Source organism: Piliocolobus tephrosceles, chromosome 3, assembly GCF_002776525.5.
Source record: "Piliocolobus tephrosceles isolate RC106 chromosome 3, ASM277652v3, whole genome shotgun sequence".
Lineage (NCBI taxonomy): Eukaryota > Metazoa > Chordata > Mammalia > Primates > Cercopithecidae > Piliocolobus > Piliocolobus tephrosceles.
Genome location: NC_045436.1, coordinates 182,748,373 through 182,767,793, shown reverse-complemented (window position 1 = coordinate 182,767,793; position 19,421 = coordinate 182,748,373). Strand labels below are relative to the sequence as shown.

The window sequence follows — 19,421 nt, the reverse complement described above, 5'->3', positions numbered from 1 at the left end:
TTTTGAGACAGAGTCTCGCTCTGTCGCCCAGGCTGGAGTGCAGTGGCGTGATCTCGGCTCACTGCAAGCTCCGCCTCCTGGGTTTACGCCATTCTCCTGCCTCAGCCTCCCGAGTAGCTGGGACTACAGGCGCCCGCCATCTCGCCCGGCTAGTTTTTTGTATTTTTTAGTAGAGACGGGGTTTCACTGTGTAGACCAGGATGGTCTCGATCTCCTGACCTCGTGATCCACCCGTCTCAGCCTCCCAAAGTGCTGGGATTACAGGCTTGAGCCACCGCGCCCGGCCGACATGTTCCCTTTAAATGACTGGCTTATTTAAAAATGAGCCGGCTCTTCCTGAAGCCAGATTCAGCTTACCCTCAAAGTGTAAGCATAAATTTGATTGTGTTATATTTTACTGACTGCTTAGTGGATAGAAGTGACAGATGAGTTTCTACCCACATTGTGTGTCAGGTGTGTGCAGGTTCTTGGGTGCCCTTTAATCCTGACTCTCAAGTGACCCTGGTGCTAACAACTAAGATGGCACACCACATCTTTGTCACGCACCCATGGCCTCAGTGTTAGAAATCTACACAAATGTCTGGGCATGGTGGCTCATACCTGTAATCCCAGCACTTTTGGAGGCCAAGGTGGGTGGATCACTTAAGGCCAGGAATCCAAGACCAGCCTGGCCCACGTGGTGAAACCCCATCTCTACTAAAAATACAAAAAAATTAGCCAGGCGTGGTGGCGCATACCTGTAATCCCAGCTACTCGGGAGGCTGAGGCACGAGAATCTCTTGAACCCAGGAGGCAGAGGTTGCAGTGAGGCAAGATCACGCCACTGCACTCCAGCCTGGGCGACAGAGCAAGACTCAGTCTCAAAAAAAAAAAAAATCCAGCCAAGCGCAGTGGCTCGTGCCTGTAATCCCAGCACTTTGGGTGGCCGAGGTGGGCGGATCACCTGAGGTCGGGAGTTCGAGACCAACCTGACCAGCATGGATAAACCCCATCTCTATTAAAAATACAAAATTACCCGGGCATGCTGGCACATGCCTGTAATCCCAGCTACTTGGGAGGCTGAGGCAGGAGAATCGCTTGAACCTGGGAAGTGGAGATTGCAGTGAGCCGAGATGGTGCCATTGGATTCCAGCCTGGACAACAAGAGCGAAACTCCATCTCAAAAAAAAAAAAAAAAAAAAAAAAAAACCCCAAAAATCCATACAGATGGATTGTTGCTTATTTCTGTGAGAAATGGCTGCTGCTGCCTCATCCTGGATGAATGGAGAGGTGCTTAGGAGGTGCTGTGTCAAGGACCTCGCCTGTGGGAAACCAGAGGTGTGGGGCTGGCGTTGTGCTCATGAACGGGTGTTCTGAAGGCAGACCTGCCTGAAGGGGTCCTCGAGAGTTTGGCTGACTGTGCTGTATGGTGCCTACGCTTGGCAGTGGCTGAGCAGGTCCTGCTGCGGACCATTCCACGGGCTTCTTCCTCAGGCTGCCTTTACACCAGCCTGCAGTGGTGTGGCCAGGAGTGGAGCTTTCATGAGGGCTGCTTAGCTGACCCCCATCACGCCAGGCTGGAACTGCAGCTGGTAAGGGCCCCCATGCTCTGGCTGCTGACTCTTCTTTTGCATTGGCCTAGACCCGAGGTGAGGCTCTGTGAAAGCATTGGCACCAGGGCATGGGCACTTACTTGTAACTCCACCTGAGGCCTTGCTGGACCCTGTGGAGCTGAGTGCTCTTTTGCTGGTGTCTTCTGTCCCAACAGTAGTGAGGCTTGAGGGTGACAGTGTCCTTCAGGGCAACAGTGTCCTTCTGCAAGATGTTTTATGAAGAGTCCATTAATAAAAACCCTGAACCTCTCTGTAAAGCAGTCATGCAAATGAAAATATTGGATTTGTATTTAAAATAAACGTTGGCATGTTGAAATTAATCATCTATCTAGAATTTGCACTCTTATTTCACACCTTACTGTCTTAGGTCAGTGTTGTTTGGATGCCTTAGGTCTTGGATTAGTGGCTATTCCTGGGAACACCTAACACATGACACAGCTGAGCAAACGTGGAGGAAACCATTAATTTGCATATATAAATGAAGTGTTACTACTTAACGTGGTTCTTTAAGGAAATGTTTAAAAAGTAGCAAGTGTTTTTTTTTTTTTAAAGTTCAACCTAAATTCCACAAGTCTTTGAATGTTAGTAAGGAAATTTTTTTTTTTTTTTTTTTAAGACGGAGTTTCATTCTTACTGCCCAGGCTGGAGTACAATGGCACGATCTTGGCTCACTGCAACCTCCACCTCCTGGGTTCAAGTGATTCTTCTGCCTTAGCCTCCCGAGTAGCTGAGATTACAGGCATGTGTGTGCCACCATGCCCGGCTAATTTTGTGTTTTTAGTAGAGACGGGGTTTCTCCATGTTGGTCAGGCTGGTCTCAAACTCCCGACCTCAGGTGGTCCACCCACCTTGGCCTCCCAAAGTGCTGGGATTACAGGCATGAGCCACCCCACCTGGCCAGATGGCTCACACTTATAATCACAACACTTTGGGAGGCCGAGGTGGGATGATCACTTGAAGCCAGGAGTTCAAGACCAACCTGGGCAACGTAGTGAGATCCTGTCTCTATCTTTAAAAAAATAAATATAAAAATAAAAAAGAAAATTCTGGAAGTCTTTTAGGGTAAGGTGAGTCACTAATTGGACAAAAATATATTGCATACTTGCTGTGTGCTCAGGTTTGTTTACAAAGGTTCAGATAAGCAGTTTTGTAGATAAAATGTAAGTCTGATATTTGAAAACCATTTATTACACCCCTGTCCTGGGCACTGTGGTAGCCTTGGGGGAATTGCTGAATAAGAAAAGCAGTCCTGTCCAGGTGCAGTGGCTCATACCTGTAATCCTAGCACTTTGGGAGGCCGAGGTGGGCAGATCACGAGATCAAGAGATCGAGACCATCCTGGCCAATATGGTGAAACCCCCTGTCTACTAAAAATACAAAAAATTTGCTGGGTGTGGTAGTGCGCGCCTATTGTCCCAGCTACTCGGGAGGCTGAGGCAGGAGAATCGCTTGAACCCAGGAAGGGGAGGTGTCAGTGAACTGAGATCACGCCACTGCACTTCAGCCTGGGGAACACAGGAAGACACCATCTTAAAAAAAAAAGAAAGCAATCTTTGGAATCCTTGGCCAGGCAGGATGGCTAGTGCTTATAATTCTGGCACTTTGGGAGGCCAAAGTGAGCTGAATGTAATCTCTAAGGTTAGATACAGTCGCCAGTTTTTTTGTTGTAAAGAGATTTGATCTGTAAGACATAAGCCCTGGAAATCAGCAGGGTTACAGGAAACACATCATGCTGGATCTATATGTTGAATGCCCTGGGTATGTTCTCACAGTGCTTCGAAGGCAGTTTTTGGAGTGGTTTTCATCTACGTTTTCCCCATCCCTCATTCCAGGTAACGTAAATGGGAAAAAAAGAAACCACACAAAGAGGACACAGGACCCTACAGAAGATGTTGAAGTTGAGGACACGCCCAGGAAAAGACTCAGGACAGACAAGCACAGTCTTCGGAAGGTAATTGTGTTCCAGGTTTGCCGACCTGTCAGAGTGTATGCTGCGGGACTCTTGGTGCCACTTTTTCCCTGCATGGGAGCACATGTGAGATGTGGGTGGCGGTGCACTCAGCTCCTCTCAGGCTGGTACTCAGCAGAAGGCTTGCATTGCTCACAGAATCCCATTGAGAAAGGCTGCTTAAGAAAGCAAGTTCTTACCCGCCAGGGGTGTTATCACAGAAACTGATGATACGTTGCTTTCCAAGAAAACAGACATCCAAATGCTTTGAGTAATACTTGTTTTTTAGATTGGACAAAATTGTCATTAAAAATGACCTCTTTGGCCAGGTGTGGTGGCTCATGTCTGTAATCCCAGCACTTTGGGAGACCGAGGCGGGCGGATCATGAGGTCAGGAGATCAAGACCAGCCTGGCAAACATGGTGAAACCCTGTCTCTACTAAAAATACAAAAAATTAGCCGGGTGTAGTGGCAGGCGCCTGTAGTCCCAGCTACTTGGGAGGCTGAGGCAGGAGAATAGCGTGAACCTGGGAGGCAGAGCTTGCAGTGAGCCAAGATTGCGCCACTGCACTCCAGCCTGGGCGACAGAGCGAGACTCTGTCTCGAAAAAAAAAAAAAAGAAAATACAAAAAATTAGCCGGGCATGGTGGCATGTGCCTGTAATGCCAGCTACTCAGGAGGCTGAGGCAGGAGAATCACTTGAACCTGACAGGCAGAGGTTGCTGTGAGCTGAGATCACGCCACTGCACTCCAGCCTGGGCGACACAGCAAGATTCTATCTCAAAAAAAAACAACAAAACCCCAAACACCATAACCTCTCTATAGGGCTTATTATTCAGGATGTAAGTAATGAACTGGCATGAACATCCATTAAGGATACGTGTTACATGTCAGTAAAAAGTCAACAATTCATTAAAGGCAATGAACCTAGATTTTATAGACTCGTTTAGTTCATTAGTAATTCATGTTATTGTTTACTGAATGGGAATACTAAACAGCTGTGCAGGAAAAGGGCAGCGTAGCTACAAAGCCAGCCCCTGGTCCTTGTGCTCCTCGCTTACTGCCAGTGTGTGTCCAGGGGCACAGTTTGCCTGGTGCCTGCAGGGGAGTGAGACCAACCAAGCAGGCGCTGGGTTATCCTGTCTAGCATATAGTGCCATGCATGTAGAAGACGTGAGCCCTTTTCCGTGTATGAAGTAGTACCATTCATTTCAGCTGTCTCAGATGTCCGTCCAGTTAACTTTTTCATGAACTGAGACTTTAATTAGACTTAGTACTTTGAATTTCTATTTTATTTGATAGTAGTTCTGGCCGGGTGTGGTGGCTCACCCCTGTAATCCCAGCACTTTGGGAGGCCGAGGCAGGTGGATCACCTGAGGTCAGGAGTTTGAGACCAGTCTGGCCAACATGGTGAAACGCCATCTCTACTAAAAATACAAAAATTAGCCAGGTGTGGTTGCACATGCCTGTAATCTCAGCTACTCAGGAGGCTGAGGCATGAAAATCACTTGAACCTGGGAGGCGGAGGTTGCAGTGAGCCAAGATCACGCCACTGCACTCTAGCCTGCATGACAGAAGGAGACTCCGTCTCAAAAAAAAAAAAAAAAAAGTTCTGACAGAGTAGTTGTATATTTGTGATTTTGAGTAAAGCTTCATTCTGTCTTTCACTGATCTAAATTAAAATGTTCTTTTTATTCCAAAGAATGGAAAATAAATCTCACATTGCTAAGGTGTAAATATGTGGACACCATATCATTCATCTTATTTCTTTAAACTCGTGTTTATAGTTGAGAGGAGCAGGCAGGCCCTGCCCCATTTTTCTGGCCGACAGAACATTCTTCTGGGGCACCTGCCATCAGGTGAGGTTGCTGAGCGAGCAAGTGTTCAGCAGTAAGCTGGGTCAGATTCACCTGTAGTCATTAAGGTTTATAGTTACCAGGAAGCGTGCACTTAATATTTGCTCTGGTCGCCTAAGTTTTTTTTTTTTTTTTTTTTTTGAGAGGGAGTCTCACTTTGTCACCCAGGCTGGAGTGCAGTGGTGCAATCTCAGCTCACTGCAACCTCCACCTCCTGGATTCAAGTGCTTCTCGTGCCTCAGCCTCCTGAGTAGCTGGGATTACAGGTGCATGCCACCATGTCCAGCTAATTTTTTTGTATTTTGAGTAGAGATGGGGTTTCACCATGTTGGCCAGGCTGGTCTCAACCTCCTGACCTCAAGTGATCCACCTGCCTCGGCCTCCCAAAGTGCTGGGATTATAGGTGTGAGCCACTGCGGCTGACCAGGTTACCTTCTATTAAAGTAGCCCTTTGCTGGCAATCATACTGAAACTGGTTGCTTTGAAATATTTATGTAAATAGTATACCTAAAAAATACATGACCCTGGAAACTCAAAATACTAAAATTCACATTAAGTGGCTAGGAATGTTTTATTAGCTACTATCTCAGGAGATAGCACATGATAAAAAGAAGTAGTGGTGTCTCTTCAGATTTGCGTTTTATAAACCTGATCCAAACCACATATGACACCCAATGTGCACTGAGCACTTCTGACATGCTGGGCACCGTCTCAAGTGCATTCTCCTGTCACCTTGTGCATGATCCTCTGGACTCCACACCACTGCATCCTGTCTTACCAGCTCTGGTTCCAGGCAGGTGGGTGAGATTGGGTATGAGTGCAGGAGTGGCAAGTCGTTCCCTGGGCAGCACTGCTTTAGGGCTCTGGGGACAGGGCATTTTTCAGCCACACCCTTCAGAATCTCAGCCCTCGATAAAAGCTTCATGATCATTTCTCCCTTTTTTTGCTTTTCTCAGTTGTGACATATTTTACTGATGATCCTTGTTCATTAGGTGTATCGGGAGTTTGTCTAAAAACTGGAAATCCTCAGTGTAGTGATACTAGTAATGTTGGTCCTGACTTAGCAGGGCTGAGTCTAACTTGATTGGGCACCTCTTGAATGGAAGGATCAGTTTTTCTCATGTTCATGCTCTGCTCTGGGTTCAGTGGAGAGTCTAGGTGCATGTTAAATACGACTTGTATCAGGTGTCTTAACCACATGACTGCAGCAGGTCTTGGCGTGGCCCCACCCACCTCGCCCTCCTGACAGATGCGAGAGTGGGAGGTGCGAAGAAAGAATCAGTCCAGATTGTGAAAAAAAGTCTGAGATTGGGCAACCACGGATGACTTGTGTGTGGAACACATTTCCAAAGGAAGAAGTTTCTGCCACGAAACTTTTCAGCAACCTGTGTTCATTCACATGAGGAGATTTTTTCCTTTCTTTTCCTTTTGTTGTTCTTTTTCTTTTTTTCCTTTTTTTTTTTTTTTTTTTTTTTTTAAATAATAGAGAGACACAATCACTGACAAAACGGCCAGAACAAGCTCTTACAAGGCCATGGAGGCAGCCTCCTCGCTCAAGAGCCAGGCAGGTAATGTGGTCAGCGCCCTTTCCTTCTTGGCTTCTGGGTGCCCAGGCTGGGCTGGGTGGGTGGGCTGAGTGTGTGAAAGGGGAAGGCCGGGGCTGGTGAAGGGGAACAAGGCAGGGGAGGAATCCACAATTAAGCTAGGAGTGAAAAGGAAGGGAGGTTCTCTTGCAGTTGAAAAATAAACTGTTTTAATGTGTATGTTGTTTTGAAGGGTTTGGCTAAATTTTATTGAAGTTACTTTTTACTTGGCTCTATTATTTTCACTTTGAAATTTTACTAGAAAAGTGATTTCAACCAGAAATTTTCAGGTTTCTTACTTGATGGTGCCAGTGGGCTACTGTAGATTCTGTCACCCTTCAGTATCCTGACCCTCTGCATGTAAGCTAACAGTAAGGGCTCATTATTTATATTTCACATGCTAAAGAAACTAGCTTAAAACATATATGAAAAATAACTGCCAAAAAATAAGAGGGGAAATTACACTTCATTTTACCTTTTAGGTATCTTTTTGAAATACCTGTTTGATCCCTTATTGAAGAAGTCATACCTTCTCCAACTCTTAATTAAAAGGAAAACAAAACCCTGAGGGGGAGGAGAGTGAGAGGGGATTGGGAATGGCTCTGTTTTTCTTGTTTTGCATGAGGTGCTGGACTGGCTTTTAAAAATCGGTTAAACAGACTCTTTTTTTTTTTTTTTTTTTAAACATTTGTGAGCAATTGGACATTTGAACACTAGCTGATGACTTAAGAGCATGGTTACTTTTAAGCATGAGAGTAGTGTGGTTGGTTATATGTAAGACTTTAGGGTTAGAGATTTGTGCTAAACTTTTTATAGATGAAATGATATGTCTGGGATTTCCTTCAGAATAATCTGGCAGGGGGACATGGAACCAGATATGGATAGAGCCGTGCTGGCCCCAGCTTGATGTTTTTGGGGGCCAAGTAGTGAGGACATGGGGTTCATTGTACAGTTTGTCTGCTTTTGTTTATGTTCAGATTTTTTCCATGATAAAAAACCAGAAGGACAAAGGAATCCAGAAGATTCATGTTTACAACTTCACTTACTTGAGGGGCAATTTTAAAGCAGTAAAAAGATTAAGGGTTTATGATTTGAAACTTTACAAACCAAAATTATTTTACAGCAACGAAAAATCTGTCTGATGCATGCAAACCACTGAAGAAGCGAAATCGGGCTTCCACGGCAGCATCTTCAGCTCTTGGGTTTAGCAAAAGTTCATCTCCTTCTGCATCCTTAACTGAGAATGAGGTAAAATAATAATAATAACAGTAACCATGGCATTGGTATGAAGGCCGTTTAGCTGCCCACGCTGCAGTGTGAGTAACACTCAGACTTCATAAGTGCAGCATTGGTGCTCACTGCCAGTGCAGATGCTTTAGGGCCTCTTGGCTATCTCACATTCATGACATGGACAAACAGTGCACTATGTTAGTTTATTTGAGCACTTTTTATACACACGCACACAGTGTGTACATGTACAGATATACTTCAGTCTTGATGCAGTTTCATAGTTCTTAAAATCTGTCTTAAGAATGTTGTGTTCTGTGTAGCCCTCACACTGTAAGAGTTCACATGGAAGTAAGTCTACGTTGGTTCTGAAAGGGCACAGTGTCAGTTGAGCTGACATACTGAGTGGGGTGGAGGGCGACTCACACACCACACCTGATTCCTGTTGCTTCCAGACCTAGGCTCATGGAGGAAGCCAAAGATTTCTTTGTTCTCATACATTTCATGGCTTTGATCCTTTAAATTCTGGCACATTTTTAGTTACTTGAGTGTTGAGGTGAGTCAGAACTACCACTGTAATATGATTTGTGTGTTCTGGACTTGCAAAGTATATGATAGCAAAATAAAGCTATTTGAGACTGCTGCCTGCCATCATTGTAACATGACACTTAGACTTTATTATCAAACCTAAAACTTTTGCTGTTGCCAAAAACAAAACATAGCCACAGAATGTAGGTTGACACTTTTTTGTTCAGAGGTAGTTTTGGTTTCCTGATTTTTAGGGATCACCTTCATAGAGCTTTGGAGTTTTAATTTCTTGTTATTTGGTTCTCTGTGATGCTGATTTTCTCATTGTAGACATGGGTCCTGTTTTTGTCATATTTATGAGGAGATGATAACTGGGGGCCCTTTTGGAACAGGGTAGTGAGGCAAGGGCTGGACAGGCCCCTTACTCGTGCTGAGTCAGAAGGCGGCACTTCTGACCAGGTCCCTGCTGAGGTCCCCAGGAAGGATGGGGTGTGCCTCAGTTGTTTCCACTCGTTAGAGGAGGGTGGGCCTTCCAGTGCAGGAAGGTCAGGGACCTGGGCAGCCTGTGCGGGCCTCAGAGAGCTCTGCGGCTTGCCGCTCTGAATCCTTCGTGGTGGTGCAGATAGTGACCACTCCTCCGAGTGGGATTTTCTGCAGTGACTCAAACCAACTCAGTAGTGGTTGAGATCTGCTCACGGATGGTGGGACTGGGGGGCTGGTTTACAGTTTGATACATGTAGATAACTAAGCATTTGTGATGTTGGGACACACTGGAGAAAATGCAGTAAGAATTATTAACTGAAACATCTAGGAGCTTACTGAAATATGGAAAGGCAAATTTTATACAAATTATTTTTCCTTTCTTTCTGTCCAAGTTTGAGTTAAAATCCTAGAAAATTAAATGAAAGGTCATTTACAGTTCCAAAGAAGAATATTAAACATTTTTCACTTAAGTTGAGATTTTTGCTTTAAACAACATTTTTAATGAGTTTTTCTGTTACCATAATTTTGGTCCAGTTATTCACTTGAGTTGTTGCTTATACTGTTGTCAGGTACAATAGAGAGAACATGGAGCCTGCTGAAATCTTGTCTGTTATTCCTAATCCTAAGTCATGTATGTCGAAGACTTTGATTTAGAGTCATGCATGAGGCTAGTGCAGCAGGGGTTGAGGCCTGCCCATGAGTCAGGGGAGCTCAGTCTCCCTGGCCTAGGCAGTTGTTCTGACCTTGAGAAGACTTAGATGAAACATTTTATCATCATTAGACTTAACTTTTAATTCTTTAGAATGTCAGAAGTTGATAGGTTGTTAAATACATTTATATAATACATTAAATATGTGAAATCAATGCACCTTCCTGCATTTTGAAGGTGATGCGTAGATCCCATAGTGTGCATCATGTTCCTTATATGAAAACATTTAAATTACTGGGTCTTTTCCATTAAGCTACTTTTGTATGGCTTAGATAAATCTTCCATTAGTGTTCATTTTTATAGAATTATGCTGTTAAAACAACTTTAGGTGAACAAATAAACTTGTCTATTATGTATTAACGCGACTGAACTACAGTAAATGTTTGTGATGTTTCCAATATTGAATGCCTGTTAGCATATGAGGCAAAGTGTAGTGTTATAAAAAACACTCTGTTGACTGCTGGGCCTGATTCTGATATGAGTTAGGTGACCATGAGAATTGCTGTTTGAGGTCTACACTGACACACACCCATTTGGGTCACACCCCCTTTGCATGTTTATATTTCCTCCCTTTCATCACATTTGTTTGAAATAAGGTACTTTCATAGGGTTGATATTTCAGAACACTTTAGGTCATGTTATAGTTTAAATTCTTCTTGAAAAAGGTATATGTGATAAAAATTTTTATTGGAATAATTATTACATGGTACTACATCACCCTGAGGAAGAGAATAGATTAAAATTACACACTTGCATGACAAAGGCCTGTGAAGGAATTAATGTGATTTAAGTGTTTTGTAACTTCATTTTTTATTCCTTTAGTAGAGCAAATTCTTATTTTTTTCGCCTTCACTGGTAACAGCTTTTGTGGGAGCCCACACCAGTCAAGTTGGATTTGAACCCAGCTGCCCTGTACTGCACTTAGAATGATGTAATATTCCAGGATGCTGCTGCAGGTGGCGTATCATCGTACACACTCAGTGACATTTCTATCACAATCATTTTATGGAAGATGTGTGATAATCTGTTTTTACTGGTATTAATAAACACATACAATGAAGAAAACAGATAACAAATTTTAAGACCAAGGTAAGATACCTAATCAAGGCCATTTAATCAATCACATTCATCTCATAATAGAAACACGTTCATATTCCAGTGGTCCATGTAGATTTCAAGTTGAAAGGCAGGCCCTTTAGTTGGGGGCTGTCCAGAGCTGCAGCAGGGCCTTGCACGGAACAGGTGGCCCTCTTAGAGTCGCTTCTCCTCTAGTTTTTAACTCACTGGATTTTTGTGGAAAATAGCAGCGTCGGTACCCTCAGAAACAAACTAACAGCACATGTTAGGAGGAGTCCTCATCAGCTGTTCTTATTGCCAATGAGATATGTTCAGTATTGTAGATACTACACTAATTTCCAACATAAGAGTCAGAAAGAGTTTTGATTCTATCCTTTTTTACTAAACAGTTTTATTATGACACTAGATACAGTAAATTTTTAGAAAAAAATATCATTTGCAGTATTGTTGTGAACCATTTAACCCTTTTGATCCAAGGCCCCGGACCGAGGGGATACTGTAATCAGGTTATTTACACCAACTGCTGCATCAGTTGCTTCTGTAGAGCATCAGCCCTCATGTTTCATTGTCTTAATGTAGGGGATCAGCCTGGTGTCCTGCCCCAGGTGTCCGCATTTTTGCATGGCAAGGAAAAGGCTTACTTGCCCTTCAGCTCATCAAAGCAGAAGGTGTACTATTCACAGTACCATGCGAGTAGCCCACAGTTCATTCCCAGCAGATTCTTTGGCTGTGTTTTATCTTTAATGAACGTTTCTGACTAATATTTTGTTGTAAACCAGTAAGTAATGTAACGCATGTAAGATGCTTAGGGTGCCTGGCCAGGACTCCATGGTTTCCTGTTGTGACAGTAATAATGGTTATAATAATAAAAATGATAAAATCACCATCATTCTATTTTTATCCAAAAGCATAAATTTTGCTTTGGCATGAACAGTGGTCCTCTTGACTGCATTATGCATGCGAGGATGAAATAAACCTAGAAGTGGCAGAACACTGGATTTGTGTGTGTGGCGCTTTAGGGTGCTGGACTGTAGGGCTGAGGGCTGGTTGGGTCGCTCTATTGGCTCTGCTCAAATGTTGCAGGATACATAGCCCCAAATGTGGCCTAGGAGCAATCTCAGCTGTGTTACTCCAAAGGACATGAAAAAGCTCAGGAGTAAAATTAAAAATCTCAAAAAAAACCATGAAATTTAAAGATGGGGAGAAAAAGATGGTATAAAAATGGCTCTGGTTCAGTAAGCAGTCACCCAAAGTAAAGACTCTACCCTGAAAGGCTTTTGGTGAAAATGAAGGTTATTTCATTTGAAATTACAGCATGATGAATTTTGCGTGGGTGACCAGCCAGCTAGCCCATAACTGATAGATGCATTCGAAGTCAGCCAATGTGTTGGTGCTCCCTCTCTATTATGGAGAAAGTGAAACCCTGCAAATGACCAAATGGTGTCCAAAGAGCAGCATGACATCGGCATCAACTGAATACCCAAGGAGCACACAGGGACCATGGACGGGAATGACAGTGTTTCTCAGCGGGAGGTGACATCGTTCCCTGGGGACATTGAGAAGGTGGGTGGGGGTTAGTGAACTCAGCACTCTGCAGTGAGAAGGACAGTCCCATGTGTGGCAGCACTGCCCCACTTCAGATGCCAGGAGTGGGCTCGTCATAGAGGAGCGGAGTTTTCCGAGAGGGCCATCTCCTGGTTTCCCGAAGGAGGTGGCTGGAAAGAGCTCTTGTTTAAAAGAACTTAGGGAGGACCATTGGCTTACCAAGAGTACAGAAATTCATTATGCTACTAATTTAACATGGAATTCCTTCATTTCATAAGAACCTCAAAATAATGGTGATACATTCTAGCCTTAAGACATTTGAATTGCCGGTTGTTGAGATGAAGTTTGGTTGTTATACATGGAACCATTTTAGTCCCATTTGACTCACTTCGGACACCACACCATGTCTGTGCCTGGCAAGGGGAGGTGGCTCTCTAGTGTAAAACTTGAGGCATTCACAAGAGGTGAAAACTTGTCAGAATATATAGAAGGTTAGATTGTAGCTGTTCTAAAAATGTAAGTACTCCATTGTAATAGGGTGGCATCTTGAGGTAGTGCACGTATTGGCAATAGAGGTCCTGAATTGTTTTTCTAAGACTGATCTGAGAGCCACTGGGCCATCAAGCCTTTCTATATCTGCTTCTAAAATTGCCCCACCTGCTCTAGATGGATCTGTGGGCCGTTCCTCAGTGTTGATGCAAAAATTAAATGTCTTTTTTTCAGTCATACGGACTCTAGGTGTAGTTGCATCTCAGTGCTGTCTTGAGTATACATTTTATCTCTTATACCTGTATCTCCCAACTAGAAACAGCTCCAGTGTTTTTAAGACACTGTTCCTTAAAACCAGCAGGAAACTTAAGCGAGGTTTCATGACATACAATCTTTCATGTGGTGAAAGGCACAGGGTGACTGTGTGTGATGAGCAGAGTCCTCGGACAGGAGTCCGGGGGTCCTCTGTCCCACTGCTGCTTCTTGAGTGGGTGGAGTGGTGCTTAGAGGGTCTCCGAGGGGTCCCCGCAGCTCTAGGGGATCTGATTTTGTGTGTTTTGTTTAAGCACTTCACACAGAAGCCTAGGTAGATTTAAAATGGGGTGCTCAGGGACTGTGGAGCAAGACACGGGTGGGGTGGGAAGACGGGCCTTTGGAGAGTTTCATGTAGCTGGAGACTTTAAGAGCTGAGCACACCAGAGGAAAGGAGGGAGGATGCTGTGCGAGAGCCATGCTGTCAGGAGCAAATTTGCTGCTCCCGTGCTGCCCTAGCCCTGGCCCTGGCCTTTCTTGCCCACGGTTTGTGCCCAGAGGTGTGTGTGAGGCTGCCAGAACAAGTGCTGAGTCTGTCACAGAAATGTTTAAAAAAGAAAAGTAAGATTATAAATTAGCATCTAGTTCCAAAACCAAAAAAGTGCCTGTGGATGTATATAAAATTAAGATGATAAGAAAGTGCTCCTGAGAGGGCTCTTGCCAGAAGCCTGATGTGAGTGGGCGGCACCTGTGGTAGCAGGGCTGTGAGCTGGGCTTCTGTCCTCCTCTGTGTCCTGGCATGGAAGCCAGTATAAGCATTTCCAAGTGAGGGAAAGGTCCTTGGCTCGTTTGATCCAGTTGAGTTGAAAGGGTTGCCTTGGCAGCAGAGGCTCCTCTGATGGCTGACATCAGTCACTGCATCTGGGCCTGAGACGTGCCTGGAGGACTGTAAAGCCACGGATTCCCCTCACTGGAGAGGCTCCTGTCTGGTAGCAGTAGATGAAAAATAAGGTCATTTTGACTTTGGCAAGCTTGCTTCATTTCTTTTTCATTTGACTTACAACACACTTCTCTAACATATCTAGCCCTTTTAAATTGTTAATAAATTTAAAAGGTTCCTCTGACCAGGTAGACTTTTGTATACAGACCAGGTGAGAGCCCTTTTGACTTAGTGTGAAAATATAACATTTTATGCATTTAAAATCAATAGGTTCATCACCTTAGTTTTAAAAAAATCTATAAACGGAGTAATTGCTGAGGTTTGCAGTTTATCTTTGAGATTATAAAGCTAAATTATAGTCTTTTGCCAGAGAAACTGAAGTAACTATCATTAGAAAAGGTTTCTCAAAATACTCTCACAGCTTTTATTGGCTTGTTATTAGCTTCTAAAATTTGCGAGGGGAGGGGGTCTTACATTTATTTATTTATTATTTATTTACTTAGAAATGGAGTCTCACTCTGTCGCCCAGGTTGGAGTGCAGTAAGTAAGTAGCACAATCTCGGCTCACTGCAACCTCCGCCTCCTTGGTTCTGGCAGTTCTGCCTCAGCCTCCCGAGTAGCTGGGATATAGGCGGCCACCACCACACCTGGCTAAGTTTTGTGTTTTTAGTGGAGACAGGGTTTCGCCATATTGGCCAGGCTGGTCTTGAACTCCTGACCTCATGATCTGCCTGCCTCACCCTCCCAAAATGCTGGGATTACAGGCATGAGCCACTGCACCTGGCGGATCTTGCTTATTTTAAAAGAAATATTCAGACTCATATTTTAGGGCTTTGTGTCAACGAAATTGATTTTGATCACTTTGGGTACCATTTTTATTGTTTTACCTCGAATAGTAGAAATTACCACTAATTTACCTGGCAGTGATGTCAAATTGACTCATTAGCAGGTAGAAAATTATTTGTATTATATTCATCTGATTCCTTTACTGGCTGAGCAAGGGGCATGCTTCCTTTGGGACATTCTCACAGCAGGGTGTCTCTCCAACAGCCCAACAGGCCTCATCTTGTTGGTTGGTTACCTTTGAACTCCATGGTTACGTGTTAGATCCACATTTATGTTTTTTTCTAGCCTACCTGTAGTTGTTGGCCTTTTTGCATATAACTCTCGGGTAATATTTTGAAGCATGCTGACCATCCAGGCCTATAGTATTTTCAAGAAACGACTGAGGTAGGGGTGGGGGTCCTGGTCCGGCTGATGGGGGATTTGCTCAGCACTGTGCTAGTGGAAGCACGTGTATTGTGGGCAGTTTTGTCATTGTCCTCAAGTCCTTTACAGACAGTGCACAGCCTGCTGCCTGCAGTCAGCCAGACACTCCTCCCCAGCATACTCCCTGTGGGATTGCCACTGCTCAGGACACAGTGGGACAAATTGGGTTGAGAGGATATTTTAGACACATTTTACTTTTGACGGGCAGGCCTTGAATTGGGAACAGCAGCCACCTGGCCTCACTCTGGCCACAGGTGACACTTGGTCCTTGCTGCCACCTGCTTGGGGCTGTGTGGCTACGGCTGTACAAAAGCCTGTGCAGGTTAGAAGATGACTGTGGTGTGCAGCGGTGCTCTGTGAATGGACACTTCCTCTGTTCTCAGAGACTCACTCACCCCCAGCCCTGACCCTAGAATTTAGTGGTAGCCAGGAAGTTTCTAGTTTGTGTAACCTAGAAGGGTCATTTTAATAAAAATTGTTATGAACTATAGTATTTTATGAACTATAGTATTTTAGATGATGAGTGACTAATTTTGACTAACATTTTACTGTGCTGTTAACTTGGAAGACCTGTTTGAGATTAGTCTTGATTTCACACTCATTTAATCTGCTGAGCACAGGGCTGTTGTCATTTGTAAACGCAAACACTGTGGAGGTACTTCTCGCCATCAACTTCCTTCTTTACAAAAGCATCACTTCAACATGAAAATTATGTCAGTTTATAGAAATATTTATTGTTCAAGGTCTGTAATTGTATTTCAAAAACGATGTCGTATTCAAGTTGTGAAGGGATTTGTTTTGTCAAAAAATTAAAAACTCAATGTGTATGACGCCACTCTGAAGAGTAGGGGACTGCTTTGCAGTCACAGAAGGTGGCATCTGACTGCGGCTCATACAGGTCACCCTGAAGGGCCATGTGCTTTTAGCAGTTGGCTGGAATGTGTTCACTAGGTTCCATTATGTTTGGTAATATCATCTTGAAAAGTCCTTGTAATAGATCAAGGAGACTGCATTCCCTGCCCTGAAGGAATGTATTTCTAAGGCAAATAGGCAACTTGGTACTATCTTATTCTGAGTAGAGAGTGGAGAAAGTATTTTCAGACTGAAGAAAACTTTGAAAAGTCAGGAGCTAAGCTGCTCGGAGCTCAGTGCCGCAGCATGGCTGTGGTGGACGTGGGGAGCAACGGGAAAGTTCTTGACAGAGTCTGTGTCTGCTCAGTCCCTGCAGTTTTCCTTTCCAAATGCATCCTGTTGGATATGGAATAGATCGTAGATATTGTAGACTGAGATTTGGGACTGTGTTGGGACCGTACAGGTGAATGTGCCACCTCCACAAATGGCTTCTCCGAGTGAGTCACGTCACCTGGTGCGTGGAGGTGGAGCCTGCGGCTGGAGTAAGGCTCGCTGTGGGACGCCCTCGTACTTTGCTCTCCTTGCGGGTGGTTGCCGAGCCGAGAGCATTGGATCCTCCCTGACTGTGGCTAGTTGTCTGTCCAGTGGCTGGGAGGGGGTGTGGTGGGAAAAAGTCGGAATCTTTACAATCTGTGTCATGGACTGTACTATTGTAAGGTCTGTATTCTGTATGTGGGTCCCAGACCCTGATCAGGAAATGAGCCTCATGTGTGTCGTTAACATTTATATATTTCCATTCAAAATATGTATTCAGTGTTTATTTCCTCAAAACAGACTTTGTTAATGTAGGAAATCTCTCCAAGTGGAAACGTGCTAACTTTTTCTGTAAATCTGAAATAAAAGGTGCTGTTCCTTCCTCTGACCCAGGACTGCTTTGTGTTTTCTGTCTTTCTCTCCATGCATTTTTTTCCTCATTTTTAAAGCTTTTTAAGTTTGTTCCACCACGTTAAGGGAAGAGCAGGGGTTGGTGGATAGCGCTGGGGCTCTCTCCTCTGAGCCATGCAGAAGGCCCCTTTCTCTGGGCCTTGGTTCCCCCATCAGATGGGTCAGCTTGGGCGCCTGTGTGGGTGACTCTCTGAGTGGGGCCCCAGACAGTGTGGCCACTGCTTCCTGATGCCCTGTGCTCCCCTGGCACCCCCTCCAGTCTCATCTCAGAAGTGCTCAGGTCCCCACTGCTGAGTCCATATCAGAGGGGTTGTTAAATTTGGGGTTTGAACTCAGAGCACGTCAAGTGGCCCTTCGTGGGTGTTAAAGAGCAGGACGTGAGCTACGCCCTCAGGGCCCTCCTGGTAGCCTCACAGTGACAGAGCCTTAAAATGTGTACTGCTTTGATTAGTGTTCATGACACTAGTCCCTCTTCCTGGAAAAGATGAGGAAATCAAGATTAAGAGGCCGTGTTTTCTTTAGACTTTGTGCTGTCAGGAGATGTATCTAGTGAGACGAGAAGAGCGGCTCACATCTGTCACCACCCACAGTCACCAGTCAGAGCTGACGGAAGCCCTTGGAAAAAGCCCACTTTGGCTGGGCGCGGTGGCTCACGCCTGTAATCCCAGCACCTTGGGAGGCCAAGGCAGGTGGATCACAAGGTCAGCAGATCAAGATCAGCCTGGCCAACATGGTGAAACCCCATCTCTACTCAAAATACAAAAAAGTTAGCCAGGCTTGTTGGTAGGCGCCTGTAGTCCCAGCTACTCAGGAGGCTGAGGCAGGAGAATCGTTTGAACCCAGGAGGCGGAGGTTGCAGTGAGCTGAGATTGCACCACTATACTCCAGCCTGGGCAACAGAGCAAGACTCCGTCTGGAGGGGGAAAAAAAAGCCCACTCTAACATTAATCTGAAGTCAGCAAACACTTCTGTGTTTGTTTTTAATTTGTTTTTTTTCCATCGCTCCCTGTAATGTCAGCTAAATGTGGAAAAGCTCATTGATAAGGTCACAGGATTGCTCAGAGTCCCTGGTGGGGTTGGCTTTTATTTTTTAATGTGGCCCAATTCCAATTTCTAACTTTGTATTCATTGGCAAACAGCAAGCCGATAACATAATTACTTGTTTTTGTGATGATTGAGGTGTACAGGAAATGTAGTTTATGCTTTTGCTCTGTTTCATCTCCAAAATTCAGTGTTCAACACTCACTTACCTAACATCAAATAAAAACCAAATTTTTAAAACACTTGATTTGACAGACAAGAAGATTCTCTATTTTATTCATTTAAACATTTGTTGATGTTGCTTGTCAGGTGAGGGTGAAACGCTGTGTTCATGAGGGTGAGGCTTCAGCCGGGTCTTCGGTGATTTCTGTTAAATGAAGGGGAGACAGAGACAGAAGAGATAGAACCTGCGAGCCATTCCACTCGCTCAGGGATTCCATACCTCTATCCCAGACCTTTTACTTATAGACTCAGATGTGAATCAAGTAGGTAGATTTTACCTTGCCTTTGCCCACCTCACTTCTCTGGTGGGGAGAACAAGTGAACTGTGAAATATCAGGAAAAATAGGCAATGGGAGAAAGAAGAGAAACCGAACGGTCAGCCTGTGGTGTGAGTCCGGAAGACTCTCCTGACTGCACCCCCGCATAGGCACATACTTGAAAGGACACATGGTCTCCGCCCTGGAGGCAGCTGGACAGCATGGTCACCTGATGAGGCTGACACTTCCTTCATCTGTGGTTCCTTTACACATTCGTTTGGTGTTAGCATGTTTCTCCCACCTTAGAGTAGTAGAACCTGAACAGACTAGGTAAGAAGGGCCAAGATTCTTGTTCCCAAAGCCTGTCTTAGTTCACCTACTACAGCAAATTGGATGTTCATAACACTTCCTTCATTTTAAGGAATATGCCTCTTATATGCATATATATGCTAAATACTAGGTAGAATAAAGTCCATTTTTGAATTTTCTACATAGTCTAATTACGGGTTATATTATCACAAAAACCAGTTGATGATGGTTCCACTGTGAAATCACTGGCAGTACAGGCCAGTGCTGAGAAAGACTGGAGGGTGGTGGGGCTGGGCG

The 19,421-nt window shown here is 44.4% G+C and overlaps 1 protein-coding gene across 4 annotated transcripts in view; it reads left to right on the top strand.

The window, feature by feature from the left end:
• Positions 1-19,421, top strand: part of NSD2 (nuclear receptor binding SET domain protein 2) — a 114,701-nt gene that overhangs the window by 64,944 nt on the left and 30,336 nt on the right. For 2 of the 4 annotated variants that reach the window (XM_023206776.2, XM_023206778.1), the window contains 3 exons: positions 3,425-3,543; positions 6,883-6,964; positions 8,103-8,227. In XM_023206776.2, coding sequence (XP_023062544.1) covers positions 3,425-3,543; positions 6,883-6,964; positions 8,103-8,227 — 326 coding nt within the window. Of the gene's footprint in view, positions 1-3,424; positions 3,544-6,882; positions 6,965-8,102; positions 8,228-10,788; positions 17,273-19,421 lie in introns of those variants that run through there. The other 2 variants (XM_023206779.1, XM_023206777.1) reach the window with 2 other exon arrangements.